At 46.8% G+C, this 20,397-nt stretch overlaps 2 protein-coding genes across 3 annotated transcripts in view; one reads left to right on the top strand and one right to left on the bottom strand.

Moving 5' to 3' along the window:
* The window catches only part of CDCA7L (cell division cycle associated 7 like), a 29,901-nt gene extending 27,238 nt beyond the window's left edge, over nucleotides 1-2,663 (top strand). Inside the window, exons 9-11 of one of the 2 annotated variants that reach the window (XR_005010467.1) lie at nucleotides 632-768; nucleotides 1,113-1,207; nucleotides 2,459-2,599. Coding sequence is in view for 1 of the 2 variants with exons in the window: in XM_036759768.1 (XP_036615663.1) it covers nucleotides 632-768; nucleotides 1,113-1,143 (168 nt within the window). In the remaining variant the exon portion in view is untranslated. Of the gene's footprint in view, nucleotides 1-631; nucleotides 769-1,112 lie in introns of both variants that reach the window. The other variant, XM_036759768.1, reaches the window with a different exon arrangement.
* DNAH11 (dynein axonemal heavy chain 11) overlaps nucleotides 2,298-20,397 on the bottom strand; it is a 311,018-nt gene continuing 292,918 nt past the window's right edge. Inside the window, exons 76-82 of the mRNA XM_036759767.1 lie at nucleotides 17,823-17,942; nucleotides 10,306-10,548; nucleotides 7,240-7,422; nucleotides 7,039-7,154; nucleotides 4,217-4,329; nucleotides 3,804-3,944; nucleotides 2,298-2,545 (exon numbers count right to left, since the gene is read on the bottom strand). Coding sequence (XP_036615662.1) covers nucleotides 2,298-2,545; nucleotides 3,804-3,944; nucleotides 4,217-4,329; nucleotides 7,039-7,154; nucleotides 7,240-7,422; nucleotides 10,306-10,548; nucleotides 17,823-17,942 — 1,164 coding nt within the window. The remainder of the gene's footprint in view (nucleotides 2,546-3,803; nucleotides 3,945-4,216; nucleotides 4,330-7,038; nucleotides 7,155-7,239; nucleotides 7,423-10,305; nucleotides 10,549-17,822; nucleotides 17,943-20,397) is intronic.

Below are 20,397 nucleotides of genomic sequence, written 5' to 3'. Positions count from 1 at the left end.
TAGCCCAGTGGATAGAGCATTGGATTGGGGAGTTAGAAAAACCCAGGTTTGAATTTAGTCCCAGACACTTAGTAGAAGTGTGACCCTGGGCAAGTCATTAAAGGATTGTCTGCCTCAGTTTCCTCATCTCCAAAATGGAAATAAGTGGCATTTATATAGCTCTTTGATGCTTGCAGGGTGTTTTCTGAATATTATCTCATTTGACCCTCACAACCATCCTGGGAGATGGGTACTGTTATTACCCTAGGAATCTGATACCCAGAGATGGGAAGCTCCATGCCCAAGGTGTCCCAGATAGTAAGTGGCTGATTCAGGCTCAGAACTGTCTCCTGGGAGTTGCCATGCTGACCCCTTTAGTAACTGCAGGCTTTAGCTCTCTCTTTACAGCTCCTTTGCCCCAAGGGGAGGCTGTGTCCTGAGTCCATCCCCAGGGATGTGGCTGGAGTGCCCATGCTCTTCCAGGTAGTTGTGTGTGGGCCTGGCTCTAGATCCCAGCTCCAAGCTGTAGGACCCTGGGGCCGGCTTCATCATGTGTAAAGTGGTGATAATAATGCCCATGGCATCCAGCTCACCCCAAGGAGATGGCCACACATAACCCAGAAGTCAGTGATTGCCCCTCTCTTTCTCCTAGGACTGGGTGTGCCCTCCCTGCCGTGGGATTTGCAACTGCAGTTACTGTCGGAGGCGTGATGGCCGCTGTGCTACTGGGATCCTCATCCACCTGGCAAAATTTTATGGCTACAACAACGTGAAAGAGTACCTGGAAAGGTAAGCACCTCTCTGGCCTGGTCAGAAGTGGAGAAGAGAATCATGGGAAGTGGGTGGGAAGCTGGAGGAGTCAGTTCAACAGACATGTATATGCGGAGGACTTTCTTGTCCCCAGAGGCTTTGTTGGGACACTTTGGCTATTCCTCCAAGGAACTCTACGGGGAGAAGCAGGCCAGATAGTGAACTCTAAATAATGTTAGGTGTCATCGTTTTATTAAGCACATCATTTTATAATGTGAGTGGGAGCTTTGCTTACTTATTTATAGGATAGATATAATGGAGATATAGTATAGATTTATAGTAAACCATTGTCACTGCATCTTCTTCCCACCTCTGTTTCTCAGCATACAGAAACAGCTGGTTGAAGACCATTAAGAAGCAAGAGGAAACAGCCAGCCACCTGAGCAGAGGGGCTTCTCAGGAAGACCCCCTTTCCCTGGTTGGTGCTCCAGATGTGACTCATTCTTGGGACGGTTTTATGTGTACAGGAAGCAGCTGTGGAGGGAGCCCAGCAGCTTCGTGTCTTCCTGTGTGCGATTTGTGACGGTTTATTCCATATTCATAAAAAAGTTTCTCAGGAAAGCAGTCGTCTTAGTGAGGGGGTTTGTGTATTGTATATACCCTGCAATAGGCGTCCTAGTACATAGAAGTCTTTTTTTAAATGCTTCTATTGAAAAGCACAATAATGCTGTAGTTATCTTTCAGGTTAAGTTTACAAGGAGAAAGCTTGATGAGCCATTCCCGCTGTGGGAAGGAAATGCTCAGGTATATATGTTGTGCCCCAAATAAACCCCTGACACAAACGACTGCCCTATGCCCGAGGTTAGCCAAGCATGTTTCCCCACAGACTCAGTGCATGGGAGTGTAGCAGCTCCTGCGCCTTGGCCTCAGATGCTTTCGAGATGTACAATCTGGGCTTTTTTTTCTTTCCCCTTTATTACAAAGTGCAATTACTTGTAAGAGCTTGAAAGTAAGAGTTTTATTTTCACCAGACATTGACTCCTAGTTTGTTTGTAGAAGAACATGCCTGGCTGATTCCCTTATTCTTTTAGGAAGGGAACTTGAGGGCTCCCTCCCCCCTTCCCAAATGAAAACTTTTATTTGATGCTTAGTATCTGTAAGAGCAAAATCCCACTTGGTGAATGGGGTGCTTTCAATCTTGTGTTTCATTGCATTAGTAAAATGTGTAAGGCATACTGTACTTAATTTTTGTCGCTGGCATTGGAGACGCTTTGTTTTAGCCGTAGAGGAGGTGTGCCCTGAGGGGAGCTAGAAGCAGAGAGAGCGTGGCCTTTGGCTTGGGGGTTCCTGCTTGGGTTTGCTTGTATGTCTCTCTTACTTTCCTTGCCTTTTTCTTTTCTTGGGGTTGGGGACAATGTTACATCCTCAGTAGTTTCTCTGTAAGATGTGAAAGTAAAGAAGCTTGAATAATATCTTCGGGTGAATCAACTCCCTGAAAGGCTGAACGATGCAAGATTTAGATGCTGAGGAGGAGGCCCCATGATCACGTTCAACGAGAGTCTCCCCGTTTACACAGACAAGAGCAGGGCCACCCCGGCCAGCACCCACTTGGCTGTCTTCTCTTTGCTCTTTAGCCGGAAGGTCCACACATAGGTGGGGCCCCTGGTTTGGGTTTTGTACACAGGGCATTCATAGGTATGTTTTGTTTCCTGTCTGTCCACTGGAATAGCTTTGACAAAGATGACTGGCATCAGAGATGTCAGCTCCTTGAGGCGGGCTTCCGTGAGGGTTCCAGTCTGGATGTCCCATCGAGCTCCTAGGACAGAGAGCAGCACATGGATCACTGCTGTATGGAATGGTTCTTGGGCTCAGTGGGTAGGTCTATCCAGCTACAGATTACACAGTTTGATGCAATAAAAGTTACAGTTAAAATCATTTTTTTAGCCCAGTGATTTCTTTGGGGGAGAGGTAGGAGGAGCATACCTCATAAAATGGTGTGTGATCAAAATTACAAGCAAAGGAGGGAAGGTTCTCTACTCTTGCTTTGCCAGCTCTGTGACCTTCAACAGTAACCTTGGGAGATAGATGCCCCCTTTGGCTCCAAGAAGATGGAAACTCTAGAGGTGAGAAATAACTCAAATCTCTGGGGTGCTTACAGGGTTAGGGAGAACTTTCTTTGGTAGGGAGGGTAAGTGTAAATGCCCAGCGTTTATGTAGCCAAGAAGAGTGAGAGCCAGGATTTGAACCTGGAGCTCCTCACTCCAAATCCCCTGTTCCTGCTAGGTGTTGGGGAGGTAATGAGGCTAAAATGAGGTGATTTCTAGGCTTGCCTCAACATCCCCCGAGTCTAAGGAGGACTCGGAAAGCTGAATTTGAATGAATGTCTTAAGAAGGGAAGCTAGCGTGTTAGCTTCAGCTCCTTGATGAAGAGCTGGACCCAGCCTCGATTTATACATGGAGAAACTGAGGAAGCCACAGTCAGGAGTTAAGTTATTCCAAGGTCTCCTGACTTCAAACCTAGAGCTCTTTCTTTAGTGTTCATCTTGCCCAGCGTGATTTACAAGTGAGGAAACTGAGGCACGAAGTGGTGTTCCCGAGAAATCATTGACTGGGGTGCCTGTTCCCAAGCTCCTTCAGGAGCTAGAATTCCAACCTGCTGCTTCTGAGGACTGCTGCCATCTTTGGCCACATTGCTGTGAAGGAGCATGTCCACCAGGGGGTGGCCTTGGGCAGGAGAAGCAGCCAGGGGAACCCTGAGAAAGAGCTGTCAGTACCTGAGCATTAGAGCACCCACAGAGGAAAGGTGCCCAGTGGCCACAGCATAAACTCCCCTGGAGTTTGGGGTCTCCTCGAACACATCCGGGTGCAAAACCCCATGCTCTCCATTCCCTTACCTACAAAAGGAAGGGGTCACAGTAGATTGCTGAAGAATTGGGCCTGGGCCTTGGAGTGAGGCCTGAATTAAAATCTCACCCCAGACTACCCTGTGTCCTCAGTCTCCCCATCTGTAAAATGGGAGGGTGGCCTCTGAAGCCCCCTCTGGCCCTGCTGTATAATACAGGTGAGGCTCTCACCTTCCATGAAGAGCCCATGGATGTATGCTCCTTCTCTTGGAGGGTGGCCATAATCCTCTTTGGTCTTCTTTGTCACGTCCACTGTCAGGCACATCTTATCCAAAGGCCACTCATTCTTCCGAGCCATGCTTTGCATGACAGCTGCCAGAGGGAAAAAAAAAATTAGGTAAGAAAAATGCCTCTGGGCACCAGTTCCCTTTTGTTCACAAGTGGGCCAAGGCCCCTGCCTGGCCTGTCAGCTCAGGATGGTGAAATGTTCTGATAATGGGCCCACAGGTCCTTAAAATGGAGGCACTGTCTGCCTGCTGCCATTTTCTGGGGACCTTGGGAGGAAGGAGCTGGAAAGGTTGGCTCCCTGCTGATGTGGGATGCACATAGTGACATTGGTGACAGGCCCAGAGCCTGGTCCCTACCTGTCAGGAAGGACTGTGGGTTAAAGAATCCGGAGAGCCACACCACAGCTGGCATGACCAGGTCCTGGGTCCAGGTATCGAGCTCTCGGCACCTCAAGAGGAGGTCGTTGAACCTGAGGGGAGAGAAGAGGAGAAAGCGCAGAGGATTCTTAATGGGTCCCATTTGGTCCTGGAGGGTTTTTGTGAATTCACAGGTGAGTCTGGAGAAGAGCAGGAGATTCCACCCCCTCCCTCCTCCTGAAAACACTAAGGGTTAACCTTGAGCTTAAGGTTAATCCATTGGGAATGAAGGCTGGGTTTCCTCCTGAGACCGTGCCATAATTTTGGGAACCTGGGGACTGTATAAATCTCCCAAATTTGCTTCTTTACCCCGCAGCCTTGGAGATAAAAAACACAGCTTGAACTCAGTTGATCAGTCTGCCCTTCCAGAGAATTGGAATTCTGGGAGTCAGTTTGGGTGCTGAACTTTTAGTTAAATAAAAAGACAAATGCACAAGTGAATTAGGGTTAGTGAGGCCGATGACAAGACAGGTTGCTACTGGCCACAGTAGGAAAGCACACCACATTCAGTGAATTGTGCTTCTGTTAACACTTCTGTTATTAAAGTTATCTTCTCTCTTAAGTATGGCCTTATGCCCTGACTAATGCACCCTTCGCTTTAAGTGGTGAGTTTGGCTCCCAGGTGGGGCTGGAGTAGTCCCACAAGATTTCCAAGGAGACCCAATTTCCCCTTTATTTTAAAAATTGTTTAACTGGTAACTTTGGTGAAAGTTCTCTGCTCAGATTGTTGGCCTGCCCACAGCTCATCTCTGATGCCTGTTCTCGGTGGGACATTAGGAAGGTCACCCTTCTGGCCTCAGTTTCCTTATCCACAGAGGTTGGCCTCTGGGGTCCTGTGGGGGACCTTGGGAAAGCCTTCATCTCACCAGGCAAGACTGCCACTGAGGACTTCAGACGTGATCTCTGTGGTCCCAGAACCTGACCGTTTCCGTAGACCCAGTTCTGCACCTGCTTAAAAACGTCTTACAAAGCAGAGGGTGTCCCCGGGGTCTTGGTGCAGTTTAATGTTTTAATAGCTTAAAAGAAGAAAAAGAAGAGCTTAACTGTAGAAGTGCTAAAAGCTGCACTGAGTTTGGGGCAGCCTCTCTTATACCTGGCTCCTTGCAGGGCACCCTGAGCTGGTGGCACTAGGAACTAGCCCACCCAGTTGGGATCATCTTTGTGAGGCCCCGAGCAGGTCCCTCAGATGGCTCTCCTGCTCTCCTTGGAGTTTCCAGTTTTAGCCCAGGGTGGTGAGTATTACAAACATTGCTCTCCCCACCTTACAGTGGAGCAAACAGGCTCAGAAAGGTTAATGACTGGCCAAGGGTCACATGGCAGGTGAGTGTCAGAGGTAGGATCCAACCCAGGCCTTCAAGCACCTGAGTATAGGCCACTCACAGGAGGTGGCCTGGAAACCCATGTAAATGCAGGATCGTTTAAGGATGGAAGAAGCCCTTGGACGCAGGCCCACTGGGGAGGGGTAATGTGAGGCAGCATTCATATGGGGCTTTAAGGTTGGCAGGGTGCTCCACCTGTGGGCCATCCAGGCCTCCTGGAGGACATGGCACAGTCTGGAGGGGCCTCACCCACCCTGCAGGGGTAGGCTCAGGCTCTCCTACCACCCGCCCACCCAGCCCCATCCTGGCTGGTGTCAGTAGAGAGGCAGAGCAGGATTTGGATCCACCTCTGAAGCCTGTTAGCTGTGTGACCAGGCGAGTCACTGCCTCTTCTCAGTAAATGGGGGATGAAACCTTCCGTACCCTCCTCACCAGGTGGTTGTGAGGCCATAGAATATGAAAGAGGGGAGGGAGGGCAGTGGCCACTGAATCCAACACAGGCAGAAGGAGGCCCCAGTTGATGGAATTTAAATGTAAAGTAGCTTAAATGTCAGGAATTAACATTCCCACCTCAGGATCACAGAAGGTGTTGTGGCATTTAGAAAAGCTAAGACAAGGAGGTCACTAGGAAAAACCTCCAGCACAGAAAAGCCGTTGGGTTAAGAAGCTAATCATGGGAGTTACTGGGATTTAGGGCCTTTGGGATCTAAACCTTCTCCTCCACCCCCATATTATAGCTGAAGAAACCCAGGGCAGGGAAGCAGCTGACCCAAGGTGACCCTGCAAAGGCAGACACCAGGATTTGAACTCAGATCTTGACACCATGCCCAGAATGTCATCATATGGATAGGAGGAGCCCCACATATGAATCAGAAGATCTCTGAGTTCAAATCTTCCCTCTGCCACTTAAGTACCTGAGTGGCTTTGGATAAGTCTCAACTTTTGTGGGCCTGTTTCCTCATCTTATAAGATGAGAGGACTGGACTAGGCAGCTTCTAAGGCCTAGGCTGGCCAGTAGGGGTTCAGAAGAGAGACCATCCCCACACCCAAGGAATGGCATCTCTTGCTTTTGTCAATCATGAAGATAACCCGAAGTGAAGTGTGGCCCAACAGGTATCTGACCTGCTTCCTCCCAAATTTAATCTACCAGTGTATCCTATATGGTTCTGTTTTCTTTAAAAAAATTTGTATAAGCATTGAGTATCTTTTTTTTCCTTCCCCCTCAACAACTGAATTTAAAAAAAATAAAACTAATAATAAAACAGAAAAGTCCCACAAAACAAATGTTTTGGTCAGAATCTGAAGTGCATCATTTTGGGGGGAACCGGGAGTATCCTTTATCTTCAGTCCTCTGGGCTTACCCCCTCGTAATTCTGAATGGACAGGAAGGGGATTAAAAGCTCGGTGTATCTGGGAATTAAGGTGGACCCTGGGACCACTCACCACTGGGCAAGGCCGTAGGTGGAGGGGTAGGCCAGCCGGAGCCAGGTGTTGGGCACAGTGTCATAATTCAGCGCCGTCTGTTGGGCTTCCATGTCAGCAGACAGCATGAGCTCACCCTGCGGTAGGTGGAGAGCAGGGAGCAGCCTGGTGAGTGGGCCCTAGATGGCCAGGCCCACCCCAGACCCAGGCCCTTCTGCTAACCTTCAGGCCAAGGTCCAGCTGCTGCAGTGACTCACGGATCTCCCGCAGGAGGAGGTTCATCCGCTCGCACTCTTGGAAACACACAAGGATATACGGGCTGCGCAGTGGGGTTTTGTGCATGATCTCTGCCATGTCAAACTCTTCAGGAAGCTTCTCCAAGATGTCGTCCAGAATAGTCTTAACCTTAAATCAGAGACATCAAGAGTTCCTGAGCACACAGATCGATCTTTCCAGGGATCAGGGCCTTGTGGGGAGCTAGTGGGTGCAGTCAGAGTCTTAGGTACTGAAGCAGGAAAGCCTGGATTCAAATCTTACCTCTGACTCTTGCTAGAAGGCTGACTCCCTGTTGACTGGGAAGGGTCTTGAGTTACTGTAGTGTGGAGCATGAGAGACTTTGTCTAAGGGCTTGCTACATTCTAACAGCATTTCTGTGATCTCCTCTGTAGTGAACTTGTCAGAAAATGGTGGGCCTGGCATGCCCTGGTCTTGAAGCCGGCTCACATTTGGGGACTCCCCAATAAACCACTATTAATGGTGTTCTGCTTTCCCATCATGTTCAAGCTTTTTATTCTGGCTAACTCAATATTAAGTCCTCATACGCAAAGCCCTGGTCGCTCATCCTGGCCCTGGCCTTACTTAACCTCTGATGGTTGGAAAAAAATAACGGTTACCAAGTCAGCATGGCCTCAGCAGTCACAAAAGGCCCCGGCAGGTTCTCCTCCCCTCTTAGATGGCGTCACTCCATGAGAGACTGGGAAGACGCTAAAATCAGAGTTTACTCAGATAGGACAAAGTCTCCTACACCATTCTGATTGACAAGAGGGTGATGGGGGTAGATGAGAGTACATTTAGATGAGCCCAGAAGCGGGGAAGCTGGGTGATGCAGTAGCTGGAGCACTGGATCTGGAGTCAGAAAGACCTGAGTTCAAGTGTGACTTCAGATACTTAGTACACGTGTGACCCTGGGCAACTCACAACCCCTGCCTGGGGAAGGAAAAGGCAAGCCACCCCAGTATCTTTGCCAAGAAAACCCCTCGGACAGTTGGTCCGTGGGCTCATGAAGAGTCAGACGGGTCTGAACAAGAACTGGTTGAACACCCAGACCCAAAGAGAAATCACAGGGGGTTTGGCGTAGCCCTGGGATGAGGTCTCCAGTGGAGTGCCTCAGAGACCGATGCTCAGCCCTGTGCTGTTTAATATTTTTCTTAACTGGATAAAAGTATCGATGACACCCTCCTCCAAATTGCCAGTGGCACCAGAGGAGAAGATGTAGCTCATCACTGGGTGAAAGAAACAGGATCCCAAAGTCTCTTGACATGTTAGAACATGGGGACAAAGCTAACATGCTGAAACTTAAGCGAGTCAAATGTAAACTTTACAAGCAGAATACGGCCATCTGTAGAAAGCCGCTTACCCGCCTCTGATCCAGTGACTTTAACATGCACTGCACAGTTGATGTATTATGGGCAATCCCCAAATCAAATGCGATCATCTTAGGTTGTGTTAAATCTCAGAGACCTGGGGCAAGGGAGGTGAGAACTTTGCTGGCCTTTGCCCTAGTCAGATGTCCTATGGGGGAAGGAGATTAATGAGGTGGTGAGCTTTGGGAAGAGGCCCGGTGGGGATGGGCTGAAAGAAGGAAGGATCTCCAGCTGGGGGAAAGGAAGACTGAAGAGGGACAGATGAGTGCTTGAAGGCCTGCCACATGAGAGTGAGATCTCTGTATTTACTCAGCCTACTTTAATTATTTACCTAATTGTTGTTAATTTGTTTCAGTAGCCTCCAACTCCTCCGTGATCCCGTAGCTTATTTTACAGATGAGGAAACTGAGGCAAAATGGTTCAGTGACTCGCCCAGGGTCACCCAGCTAGCAAATATCTGAGGTCGCATTGGAACCCAGGACCAAGAGTTTCCCTGACTGCACTGTGGCGCCACCTACCGACCTATTTCCTAATACTGCATTTAGTCCTAGATAACCAAGTTAGCAAACGGTGGAAGTTTTAATCAGGCCAATTTCAGCTTAATATTAGGAAAAACTTCCTAGCAAAGACAGCTGGACACTTGTCGATTGGGCTAGAGATTGAATTCCTGTTCAGGGATCGGCTGAACTAGATGTCAGAGGGCACAGGCTTAGAGATTTGGAATTGGAAAAAGTCATAAAGTCCACCCACCTCATTTTACAGATGAGAAAACTGAGGAACAGAAAAAGGAAGGGACATGCGCAACCCTCACAGATAGTGAATGACCCAAGTGGGATTAGAACCCAGCTCCTCTGTTGTGACCACTGTTTTCTTGTTCATATGGTCACCAACCATTAGATGTTAAATTTGGCCACAACTTGGCCAAGTGACCAGAACCTAACGTTGAGTTAACAACAACAATCTGATGTGCAGTACTCTTTCCACTAATAGTCATGATAATTCATATAACATTTTAAGGTTTGCAAAGCATTTTATAAAAACTATCATTAATTAACATTTAAATAACAAAAATTATCATTAATTAAAATTCAATAAATTAAATTTAAATAAAATTAAAATTTAAATAATAAAACTTAAACAAAATATTAAAGAATACATTTTAAAATTAAATAAAATTTAAATAAAAATTAAATAACATTTAAATAAAAAATTTAAATTAAAAATGATTGATTCTCACAATAGCCCTATGAGGTAGTGCTATCATCATGCAGGAAGAAATGGGGACAGAGTACCTACTTGCCTGGGGACACAGCTAGCAAATACCTGAGCGGAGATTTGAACTCCTGTCTTCCTGACTCCAAGACCAGCACTCTATGTGCTGTCCCCAGCACTGAGTTTGGCTTGTAGCTAGTTGCTCAGATAATGGCCCACCCGTTGGACAGTTACAATTTTATATAAGTGACCATAAGAGGGAAAGGGGAATAATTGGGTGGGGGAGAAGTTAATTTCCTATTACAATTTAAAATTTTACCACATCCTCCTCAAAAGCAGGAAAAATTGAGTCAGACATTTGTGTCTCCCAAGCAACAGGCTGAAAGAAGCAGGTTAAGCCCAGCCAGTAGGGGTAAATCGATGCATGCTGTACCTTTTCCTCTGTGGACTGGGCCAGCTCCTCATTGATCAGAAGATTCCTGGGCTGCATCTCCAGCAGGACTCTAAAGAGGGTATTTGAAGTCACGGTCAGGAATCCAATCTCAGCGTTGGGATGGAGGCCGTACAGCGCCGGGCTTTCGGGAGGAAGCACTTCTTCTATGTACTGGTGGTAGCCCATGTAGTCCAGGGTGAGTGGAGCTGGGAAGCCCGGGGCCAGCAGGAGCTCACCTTCAAACTTCCGTCCCAGGAAGAAAACGGGTTATTCCAAATCTCAGGCAGCCTTTGCCCTCCCTCCTTCACTGACACCCTGCTCGATTCCTTACTGTGGGGTGGGTATGACCTGAAGCTCACACTCGTTCGGCGCATCCCATCTAGGTAGCCCAATAGATAGAACGCTGGACCCAGAGTTAGGAAGCCCCGAGTCTGAATCCTGCTTCAGACACTGGCCATGTGACCCTGAGCAAGTCACTTAACCTGACAGCCTCAGTTTGCTCATCTGTAGAAGGAGGATAATGATAGCCCCCACCTCCCGGGGTTGTTGTGAGGCCAAAATGAGTAAAGCGCTTTGCGGGCCTCGAAGCATTATAGAAGTGCCAGTGATCATTATCATTATTAATGACTGTTAACAATAAGAATAACCAACAGTGGCTGGGTCTGATTGGTTCTGCCTCTCAAATCTGGCTTCATCTCTTCCCATCTTCATTCTATCCTTTACCAGCGGCCAGTGTCTTTCTAAAGCCTAGGTCTTGTCGCTCTCCTGCTCATGACACCTCTATGGCTCCCTCTTGGTTAAGATAAAAACCCCTGGGTAAATAATAATTATCATAGCAACAAGATCATAGGAACAGTGCTGGAAAGGACCTTAAAGATTCAAAACTTAAAATTTTAATTAAAAATTAAAATTGTAGTCCAATTCACTTAAATAACAATAAAATATTAATAACCTATTTATGTGGTGTTTTATACATGACTTCATTTGATTCAAGTGTAATCGAGGACTGAATAATAATGACATTTCTGTAACATTTTAAGGTTTACAAAACTCCTACCAAACATCGTCTCCTTTAATCCTCGCTCCAACCCTGGGGAGTAGGTGCTATCATTAGCCCCATTTTGAGGAAGCAACTCCCCCCAGGATTGCACTTGCTCCAGTAAGTGAGGCTGTAACTGAGTGCACTCAGCTCTTCCTGACTCCAGGTCCAGTGCTCTGGGCATGGTACATTGTAGCTGTTTCTGAAAGCCCAGTGCCTAGGTGCAATGGCATCTGCCTGTTGTCAGTGCATGGGCCTGATGAGCCTGCTTCCAGAAATGTGTGAAGGATGGACCCTTCTCCTCCCTGCTTCTGGCTCCTCTAGGATGGTCTCCTGTTGGCTTACCATGTGGGAATGAGACTTTCAGAAAACCACCTCTTGAGCTGGAACATAGAAAATGCTTGAATGGATGGGCAAGTCCTCTAGATCTCTGGGGACATTTCTTTCCTGATCTATGATGAAGGTGTATCAGAGATGAAAGGTCAGAGGGCCAACGGCAGCTGAGACTAATGAAGAACCAGCCCTGAGTGACAGCTTGACCACTCAGCCTAATAGTGAAGGAAGACCTTGTGTCCTACAAGCTAGGGAGTGATTCAACCATTGGCTGACCCACACTCAGCAGTGACCTTTTGAGAGACTCCTCGAAGGCAGAAAAGGATTCCCTGTAGAAGGAAGTACCCCCTCCCCCACGTTTGGGGAGGGGGGTTGTAGCAATCACTTAAGTTTGATTCTAATCTCTCGGGTATGTAGAGGGGATTAGGGGCATGTTGTACATGGTCCTTGCTATACCTTTTTAGAAAATACCCTTTGTAAAAGCTAACCGATGTTAACTGGTTAAATGATATTGGGGGAACACACTAGAAAATTATTTGCAAATCCTCTGGATCCCTTCTAGAACCATGAAGGGGGGAAGGAGTAGGCACTCAAGCTGTGTTGGGAGAGAGAGAGTCCCAGAGCCGATGCTTCACAGACAAAGACGGGTTTAAGAAACGTTAAGATTTTAAATCCAGCCAGCTATTTGGAGTGGCAACAGCTGAAATCTTAAGGAAACAAACCAAAAATAGATTTAAAATTCACCCTTGATTCTGCTAAGTTCTGTAATACGTGCTCGGAAATAAGTAACAAGACTGAAGGTTTAAACTCTCAGTTTCAGAGGCTCTGTCAGATAATTTCCAAATTAAACACACAAAGGTCTCGTTTCAGTGTAGGCCATGGAAGACTCCCATCTATGGGATTTTGTTTCAGCTTCAGCAGAAAGATTATTGGGCGTGATGGTATTAATTTCAAGAAGTTATCAAATAGTAATCCTTAAACCCAAAAGGTCAGATAATTATCAAAGGCCCCCAAAATGCCACTAATTCAGACTCCACCCATTAGAGTTTGTAATCATTTGAAGAAGTTTCAAAGGTTTGCATTTCCTAGGAAAATCAATTCTTCTTATGTTGTAATATTAAATTGTGCTAAAAAGATCACAGTCTGTAGAGCTTGAAATATTAAACAGACCTTTCTAAGTACTTCAGAAGCATCTGTTTGCATGAAAAATTAATAAAAGTAGTTATACATTTATCCTATTAATGAAATCAAGTTTCTTAGGGCTCAGAGCATCTACTACCCTCTGAGCAATGTCCCGGATGCAGCCCACGAAACCCAAATGTTTCCTGCCTCCAAGGAGATTATGTTCTCCTGTCCCTTCATTTTACAGGGGACCTGCTTATGATACACACAGGGGTTAGGGGGTACTTCTCTGTAAGGCAGCACGGTGTAGTGGATAGAGCATTGAGCTTGGACTTAGGAAGGCCCAGGTTCGAATACCACTTTTTGAGACATCTAACTATATGTGTGTATATATACATACATATATATGTACATATACATATACATATATATATGTATGTACGTACATACGTACGTACATATCAACAGTGTGACCCTGGGCAAACTCTGAGCCTCAGCATTCTCATCTGTAAATGGGGTTAGTAATGCCCATAGAAACTTGAGGCCCAAACATTAAAGCTCTCTAGAAATGCCAGTTGTTATTCTGTCTTTTGTACTGGGCTTTCCAGAGGATGTAAACAAACACAAACCATGGTTCCTGCCCTCAGAGTTGGCCATCCACATGAGGAGGTGAAATCTGAGCAGGTATCACAGACTCGGGGAATACGAGAGTTGGAAGGACCTCATTGGCCACCAAAGCAATGTCCTCTAGAACATGCCCAAGGAAGAAGAAGCCAGCATCCCTTCCTCATCACTAACAAGCAGAGAGGGAGCAGGCTTAAAGCACATGTGGGAGGGGGAGGGGGTGGAGAAAGGCACGGACATGAAGATGTGGGAATTCCTTTCCAAGGAACCATGAAGATCTCTGGTGCCCTCAATTCGTGCAGGGAAGGGTGATGAGCCAAGGACCCCAGGTGACACGGGTGGAAAGGGCCCAGAGCAAATTAGGGAGCTTGGTCCTTGACATCAAATTAATCCAAGTTCTTATCCATCAAAACCTAGGATGGTTTTTTGGTTTTGCCATTCTGCTGAGCCTTTCCTGAGTACTTAGCTTGTTAAAAAATGTGATTAGTTACTTGTGAACTTGGATTACTGCCTACCTTTAGCCTCCAAGCTCCAGTAGGATCAGAGGATTACAGCCTCAGAAAGGCTAAGGGCTCAACTCTTCCAATGCAATGAATATTCATATAAAGCAGGTGAAGTTAATGTCGGGCAAGATTCAAAATCAAATAAGATAATGGGTGGGGGACATGGAGGGGATTTAAAGCACACATACCAGTTCAGAGTTAGATAGCAGCTTAGAGTTCAGTTGAATGTCTCTTGCCTCTCCTCAGGTCCCCAGTGCTTAGCACAACGTAGTAGGCACTTAATAAATGTTTACGAACTAGGTGCCTCTCTTGAACTGGCGATACAATGAATGAGCAATAATTTATTAGGTGTTTGCTCGGTGTTAGGCACTATACTAATTACTGGCGCTACAAAGACATTTAAGCAAGTGAGATGGCCTGCCCTCATAGGGCTTATATTCTAATTTGGAAGGCAGCACATTGAGGAGGACGAGGTATATGAGTATTGACTGCAAAGTGACGTGGAAGCCGGATCAAACTAGTGCCCACCTGGCAGAACTTTGGGTCTCAAGGGCAAAGTCCGGTTTCCAGGGAGGAGGATGCCCAGACTGCAGCTGACCTGGTTTGAGAATGGTAGCCTGAGGCTGGATGAGGAAGCTGAAGGGGTCAAAGCCTGCTCCATCCCCACCACACTGTCCTCTGACAGAGACACACCCACCGTCCAAAGTGACCACCACCGCTGGGTGTGGGACACTGGCCTGTGGGGACTCATGGGATTCTCCACCTCACTGAAATCATAGTTAATATGCCAAGCACTGTGCCAGACACTGAGAGAAAATCAAACCCCAAAGGAAGCCGTTGTGTCCTAATTACAGCTCTGCATGTATGTAAAAATGTTCGACAAACCTCAGAACCCCAGGGCAGTATCTGTGGTGGTGATCACTGACAAGTGGAGAGTCGCTCTGACAACAACATCTTTCCTGCAAGTCAGTCCGAGCCTGGGGATCCGACGGGGTCACAGCCTTTGGAGTGTCATGAGGATGTGGCCAGTTGGCACAGACCCCTCTCAGGATCTGTGTGGGAGTCTGGGCTCCTGCATTTCTAAAGGGCATCCCCACACCAGTGATGCCCCTTGGGCTCCATCCCCGCCGCAGCACTGGCAATCACTGGGATGCCAGTGAAGAGGCGGACAAAGGTTAATGGACCGCCTCGTTCGGCAGCACTAATTCTCTGCTTCTCCACAGGCCAGCTAGGAGGACAAAACAGCCGCGTGAGCTTCTCCTGAGGCCCCCCTGACCTCCACCATCATTTGGAGAAATCAGCCTTGCTGGAGGTCAGACACACAGCCTTGTTTATCTTTCTCGTCTCCATGGTAACCTGCTCCCAGGCCCCTTCCGAGGAGTGATTTCCAATCGAGCTATATTGAAAGTGGCTTTCTGACATGTACAATCCTGTTCATTAGGACTGAGGAAAGACTAAAAGATTGGGAGCTAGGGGCTGGCCCGTGACAGCAGTCAGAGGGGAGACAATAGCTTTTCTATACAGCCCCCACTAAGTGGTATTTAGTGCCATCAATTTTACTGAAGGAAAATTATATATATATATATGTATATATATATATAGACATATATATGTATATATACACACACAACGTCACAACGTGTGTGTGTATGTGTATGTGTGTGTGTGTGTGTGTGTGTGCACGTGTGTGGTTATGTATAGTCTAAAATGCACGGAAAATGGCTTCATTATCTCATTCCAGAAGAGCAGGCTGTGTATATGCCCATGAAACACACACACACAGAGGCTGCTAGTCTGGAGTGAGATAATGAAGCTATTTTCATGTATTTTAAATTTTCAAATAGTTGTTGAATATTTTGAATATTGTATTACTTATGGTTATATTCCTTCAGTAGAACAGAAGCCTCTTGGGGGCAGGCACCTTCGTGTTTCTGTCTTGTATTCTCAGTGGGAGCACAGTGCTGGGCACATAGTAGGTGAACATCCATGGGATTGAATCGGAGTTCTTGAAGGTGACTCACCGGGAGTTTGATTCATAATGGCTAAATGCATTTCTAGTAGAACACTTTCAGGAAAATTAGGAAACAAAACAATAGAAATTGTACAGCTCCTTTTCATGCAATTAAAACCTTGAGAATGCTAGGCATGCATTCGGCAAATGCTTATTAAGCTCCTAATTTATAGAAAGCACTTCTAGGTGCCTGGTGGAGGTAGAGGGTTGGACCAAGTATGGTCACTGCCTTTGAGGGGCTGTGTATGGAGGAGGGACTCGATTTGTCCTGGGGGTGACCCCAGGGGGCTCAGTGGAGCAGTGAGTGAAAGCAGCAAAGTAGCAATTTCATTTTGAAGTCAAGAAAAACTTCCAGATAATAAAAGCTGCTCCAGAGGAGGGACTGCCTTGGGAGGTGACATGTTCCTCCTTGCCCCCTGTCAGGTCAACTACAGCAGGGTTGGGCCAGATGGTTTTGGGGAGTCTCTGTCCGTTCTAAAATTCAATGATTCTCATAGAGCTTGTTTTATTCTTCTGTGTGTGTATGTGTGTGTGTGTGTGTGTGTGTGTGTGTGAAACAGAAACAGATAATCACAACACTCATTATTACATGATAGACTCATTAGACAAAACAAAAGATATGTGAACTGGGAGAGAAGGTTGTTAATTTCTGGGAGAATCATGGTCTCCAGGTGGAGCTGGCATGTGAACTGGTGTGTACAGGGGTATAAGCAGCTGTACAACGCTGAAGGGCAGGGGCTGTGAAGATTAGCTTGGGAGGCAAAGAGCACAGACATAACTTTGGGTCTGCCAGAAGGGACCCCTCCTAGACCTAACAATGGCTGTGAATGATCCTAACCTGGAGTTTTATGAGAGTCAGAGAGGGAGACAGAGAGAATGGAATATCTGTTCCTTTCAGCTCTTTACCTAGAGGAAAACAAACATTCATGACTTGGTTTCTGGGCCCTCTGGGCTAGAGAAGAAACCACTGTACAAGTAAATGTCCTCTCAGTTCCAATTCAAGCTAATGCACATTTCTTACATGCTTGTCACATACAAAGCAAAGAGGTGATGAGTCCTAGCAGACAGAGAGCTGACCTTACAGCCAAGGAGACGAATTCAAATCCAACCTCAGACACTTATTAGCTACGTGAACCACATATCCTCTGCCTCTCTCAGTTTCCTTCATGGTAAAATGGGGATAACAACAGGCCCTACGTCCCAGGGTTGTTGTGGGGATCAAATGGGATCATAATGTAAAGTGCTTAGTCAGTGCCTGGTGCACAGGAGATGATTAGTGAACACTTGGTCCTCTCCTCCCTCCCTCGCCCCTCTCCCCAGCCAGTTCAGGTGTCCACACAAAGTCCAGCTCCAATATCATGAGCTCCCAGGCAGCCTAAGGCGGGATGGACCATCCCCAGCTCTATTGAACAGTGGGCTCTTCTAGTGGGTGACTGCTCCCCTAACAGCCTAGGTGAGATGGGGAGACCCTGCCTCAAAAAAAAATCAAGGCCTCTCTTGGACACATACTCGCTGTGCAAATTACTCAGTGCCCACAAACAATTAAGACTATGAATTTTGAAGTAGGTGCCAATCTGGCCATGTGGAAGGTATTCTCCACACTAAGGAAATCAAAGTTCCAAACCAATGTGCCAGTACTGGAGAGAAAAGCAAGAGAATAAAGGAAAGGACAAAATCAAAACCGAGGGAAGAGTGCCTGTCCAAGGGGCTACCTTCTACTGAGGAACAGGGAAACAACCTGTCTCGATAAATCAACAAGTGAGAAACCACTTTTAACTAGAGGAGAAAAAGCAAAGAAAGCCCATCTCCATTCAGGTGCAGGCTTTGCAGAAACTGGATTCTAGCTCAGTGCCAGTCACCTGGTGAAACCTGAAGGCAGCCTTACCATGGAGGGGTTCATGAATTCTTCTAAATAGCTCCGGCACAGCTTGCGATCCCAGTCATCTGTGATGTGGCCCCCATACATGATCTCTCCAAAGAGATAACGTAGGTCTTCCCACGGGACCTGGGGCAAGCACATAAAGGCACAGGTGAGCCCCTAGCAAGGCCCCCAGCAAAGGCAGATGGAAAGGACGTGGCACACCTGGAGGTCCAAAAGCATTCCAAGTTTGGAACTAGAATGCCATGATAGATCTAGATCCCGTGATGTATCCTGAGAGAGTCAGGGTCTGGAGACCTTGCCTACGCAAACAGCGGTGCTGCATGAAAATGATTTCAGAGCACCCTTTACACAAAAGTAGAAGCGTTTATACGTAATACACATGTACTCAACGTGTGCGGGTTTGGTATTTAATGTTTACTCCCTTGAGAGGCAGTGGTTTGCCTCAGTCACAGAAACTGGAGATCAAATTCCATCCCTGTTTCTTCTTAGTTTTGTGACCATAGGTAAGTCACTTGAACCTTCTGAGCCCCAGGAACCTCTCTGAGCCTTCATATAGGTATTAACTATTATAGGACTGTTGTAAGATGCTTCTGATGGAAGGAATCTCTACTCTCAAGATGGGGAGTCACTGAGGCTTTGCAGAAAGGTCACTGGCTCTGGTGTCAGAGGACCTGGATTAGAATCTCACTTCTGATACCTAACTCCTGTTTCAACACGGGATCATCACTTCCCCTTCCTCAGCCTGTTTCCTCATCTGTAAAATGAGCTGTCCCCTAAGGACCTGTCCAACTTTAGACCGATGACCCTCAGAGCTTCCAAAATTCCCTACATTTTACATCATTCCAAAAAGGATTTGCATGGCAGGATTGGAATTAAGAGGGTGCCTTCTGAAAAGGCCTTTCTCTGACCAAGAAGCCAATGGCAGGCCCACGCCTGACTCAGACCAGAGAGGCCACAAGTGAGCAGAATCATTCATACTTCTTATTGGCGTTCTAAGAGAGTAGAGGCAGGGGATTCCTGAACCCAGCCTGACTTTGGATAGATTCCGCATTCAGCTGTCTGAGAAGGGTAGTCAATATTGATCCCCTCACTGCAGACTTCACTGTACGATGCCTTCCCCGGGGGCTGCCATTAATGACTGGACTATGTTTTATTCAAGAAATCACAGCATCCCCTCTGTATTTGGCTTAGCAGGATTTGAAGGCTTTCTCCTCTACCCTTTGGCTTCCCCTGGGTTTGCAAAACATGCCAGTTTGCAATGAAGCTTTATCAGACAGGAGCCTTTCTACCCTTGGGGCCAATGGGAGCCTCCCAGCTGAGCAAGTAAAAATTTAATTATAGCCTTTGTTTGGTACATGACGTGATGGGGCTGAACGGCAGAAGCTTTATGACGACTGGATTCTGGCATGTGGGCTGCAAGCTGCCATGGACCTGACTCTGCCAGCCTCGAAGGCAGCTTTCCTGTTAGGCTGGCTTCCTCCAGTTTCAGTGGTTTTTCAGTTGTGTCTTACACTCCATGATCCCATTTGGAGTTTTCTTGGTAAAGATACTGGAGTGGTGTACCATTTCCTTCTCCAGCTTATTTTACAGATGAGGAAACTGAGGCAAACAGGGTGAAATGACTTGCCCATGGTCACATAGCTAGGAAGTATCTGAGGTTGGATTTGAACTCAGGAAGATGCGTCTTCCTGACTCTGGGCTTTTTATGGCACCACCTGGCTGCCCCAACTTGCAGCAGAGGAGAATGTTAATGAAAAAACAGGAGTACTCTGATGAATGGTCCTGCCAGATGGACAGTCCTCATGTGTTGGAGCTCCTCAAGTGAATCACTTCTCTTTGGCCTGAATGTCAAATAAAGTCCTCCAGGGACATCCGCTTTGACGTTGTAGATCTGAGTTGGAAACCTGGCTCTATCACTCACTACCTGTGTGACTGGGCCAGTCACTGGCTGTCTGGGGGCCTCGCTGGTCTCATATGATTATCCATGGGGAGATAGCCAGGCACTAAAACCAACTCATCGTTTTTAATCCTGACAAACTGTCATCTAATCGATCATCATCAGGTTGACTTTTTGGACCCAGGTCTAAGACTCTACATTTATTCCTATTGGATTTCATCTTGTTGGGGTTGGGGGGGAGCGGGGTCAGTGTTTTAACCTTTCCAGGTCTTTTGGGATCTGTCATCTAAAGTGTTAGCTTCCTATGATTGGCAAATCTGCTGACCTCCCCTCCCCCCAGGCCTCAGTTTTCTCATTTGCAAAAGGAGAGAATAGGCTTGAGGAGCCTTAAGGTCCCTCCTGGCTCTTAAGCTGTGATCCTATGATCTAATGGCTAATGAATGACCTTCAAATGCTAACAGCGAGTCAGAAAGACTTTGTAGAACTTGGGTTTTTTCCTGGCATTTTTCACATAAAGGAATCCAACGAAAGGGCTCTTTGCTCACATCCAGAACCCTGTACCCAAAATGACAGAGGACTTTAGAGGACAGCTAGTAATTACCTAAAATATGTTTTCTATTTACTTCTCTGTGTATATCATTCATTCAATCAATCGATAAACATTTACTGAACACCAGTGGT

This window comes from Trichosurus vulpecula, chromosome 5 (assembly GCF_011100635.1).
Source record: "Trichosurus vulpecula isolate mTriVul1 chromosome 5, mTriVul1.pri, whole genome shotgun sequence".
Classification (NCBI taxonomy): Eukaryota; Metazoa; Chordata; class Mammalia; order Diprotodontia; family Phalangeridae; genus Trichosurus; species Trichosurus vulpecula.
This window is presented reverse-complemented; position numbering and strand designations above follow the sequence as displayed.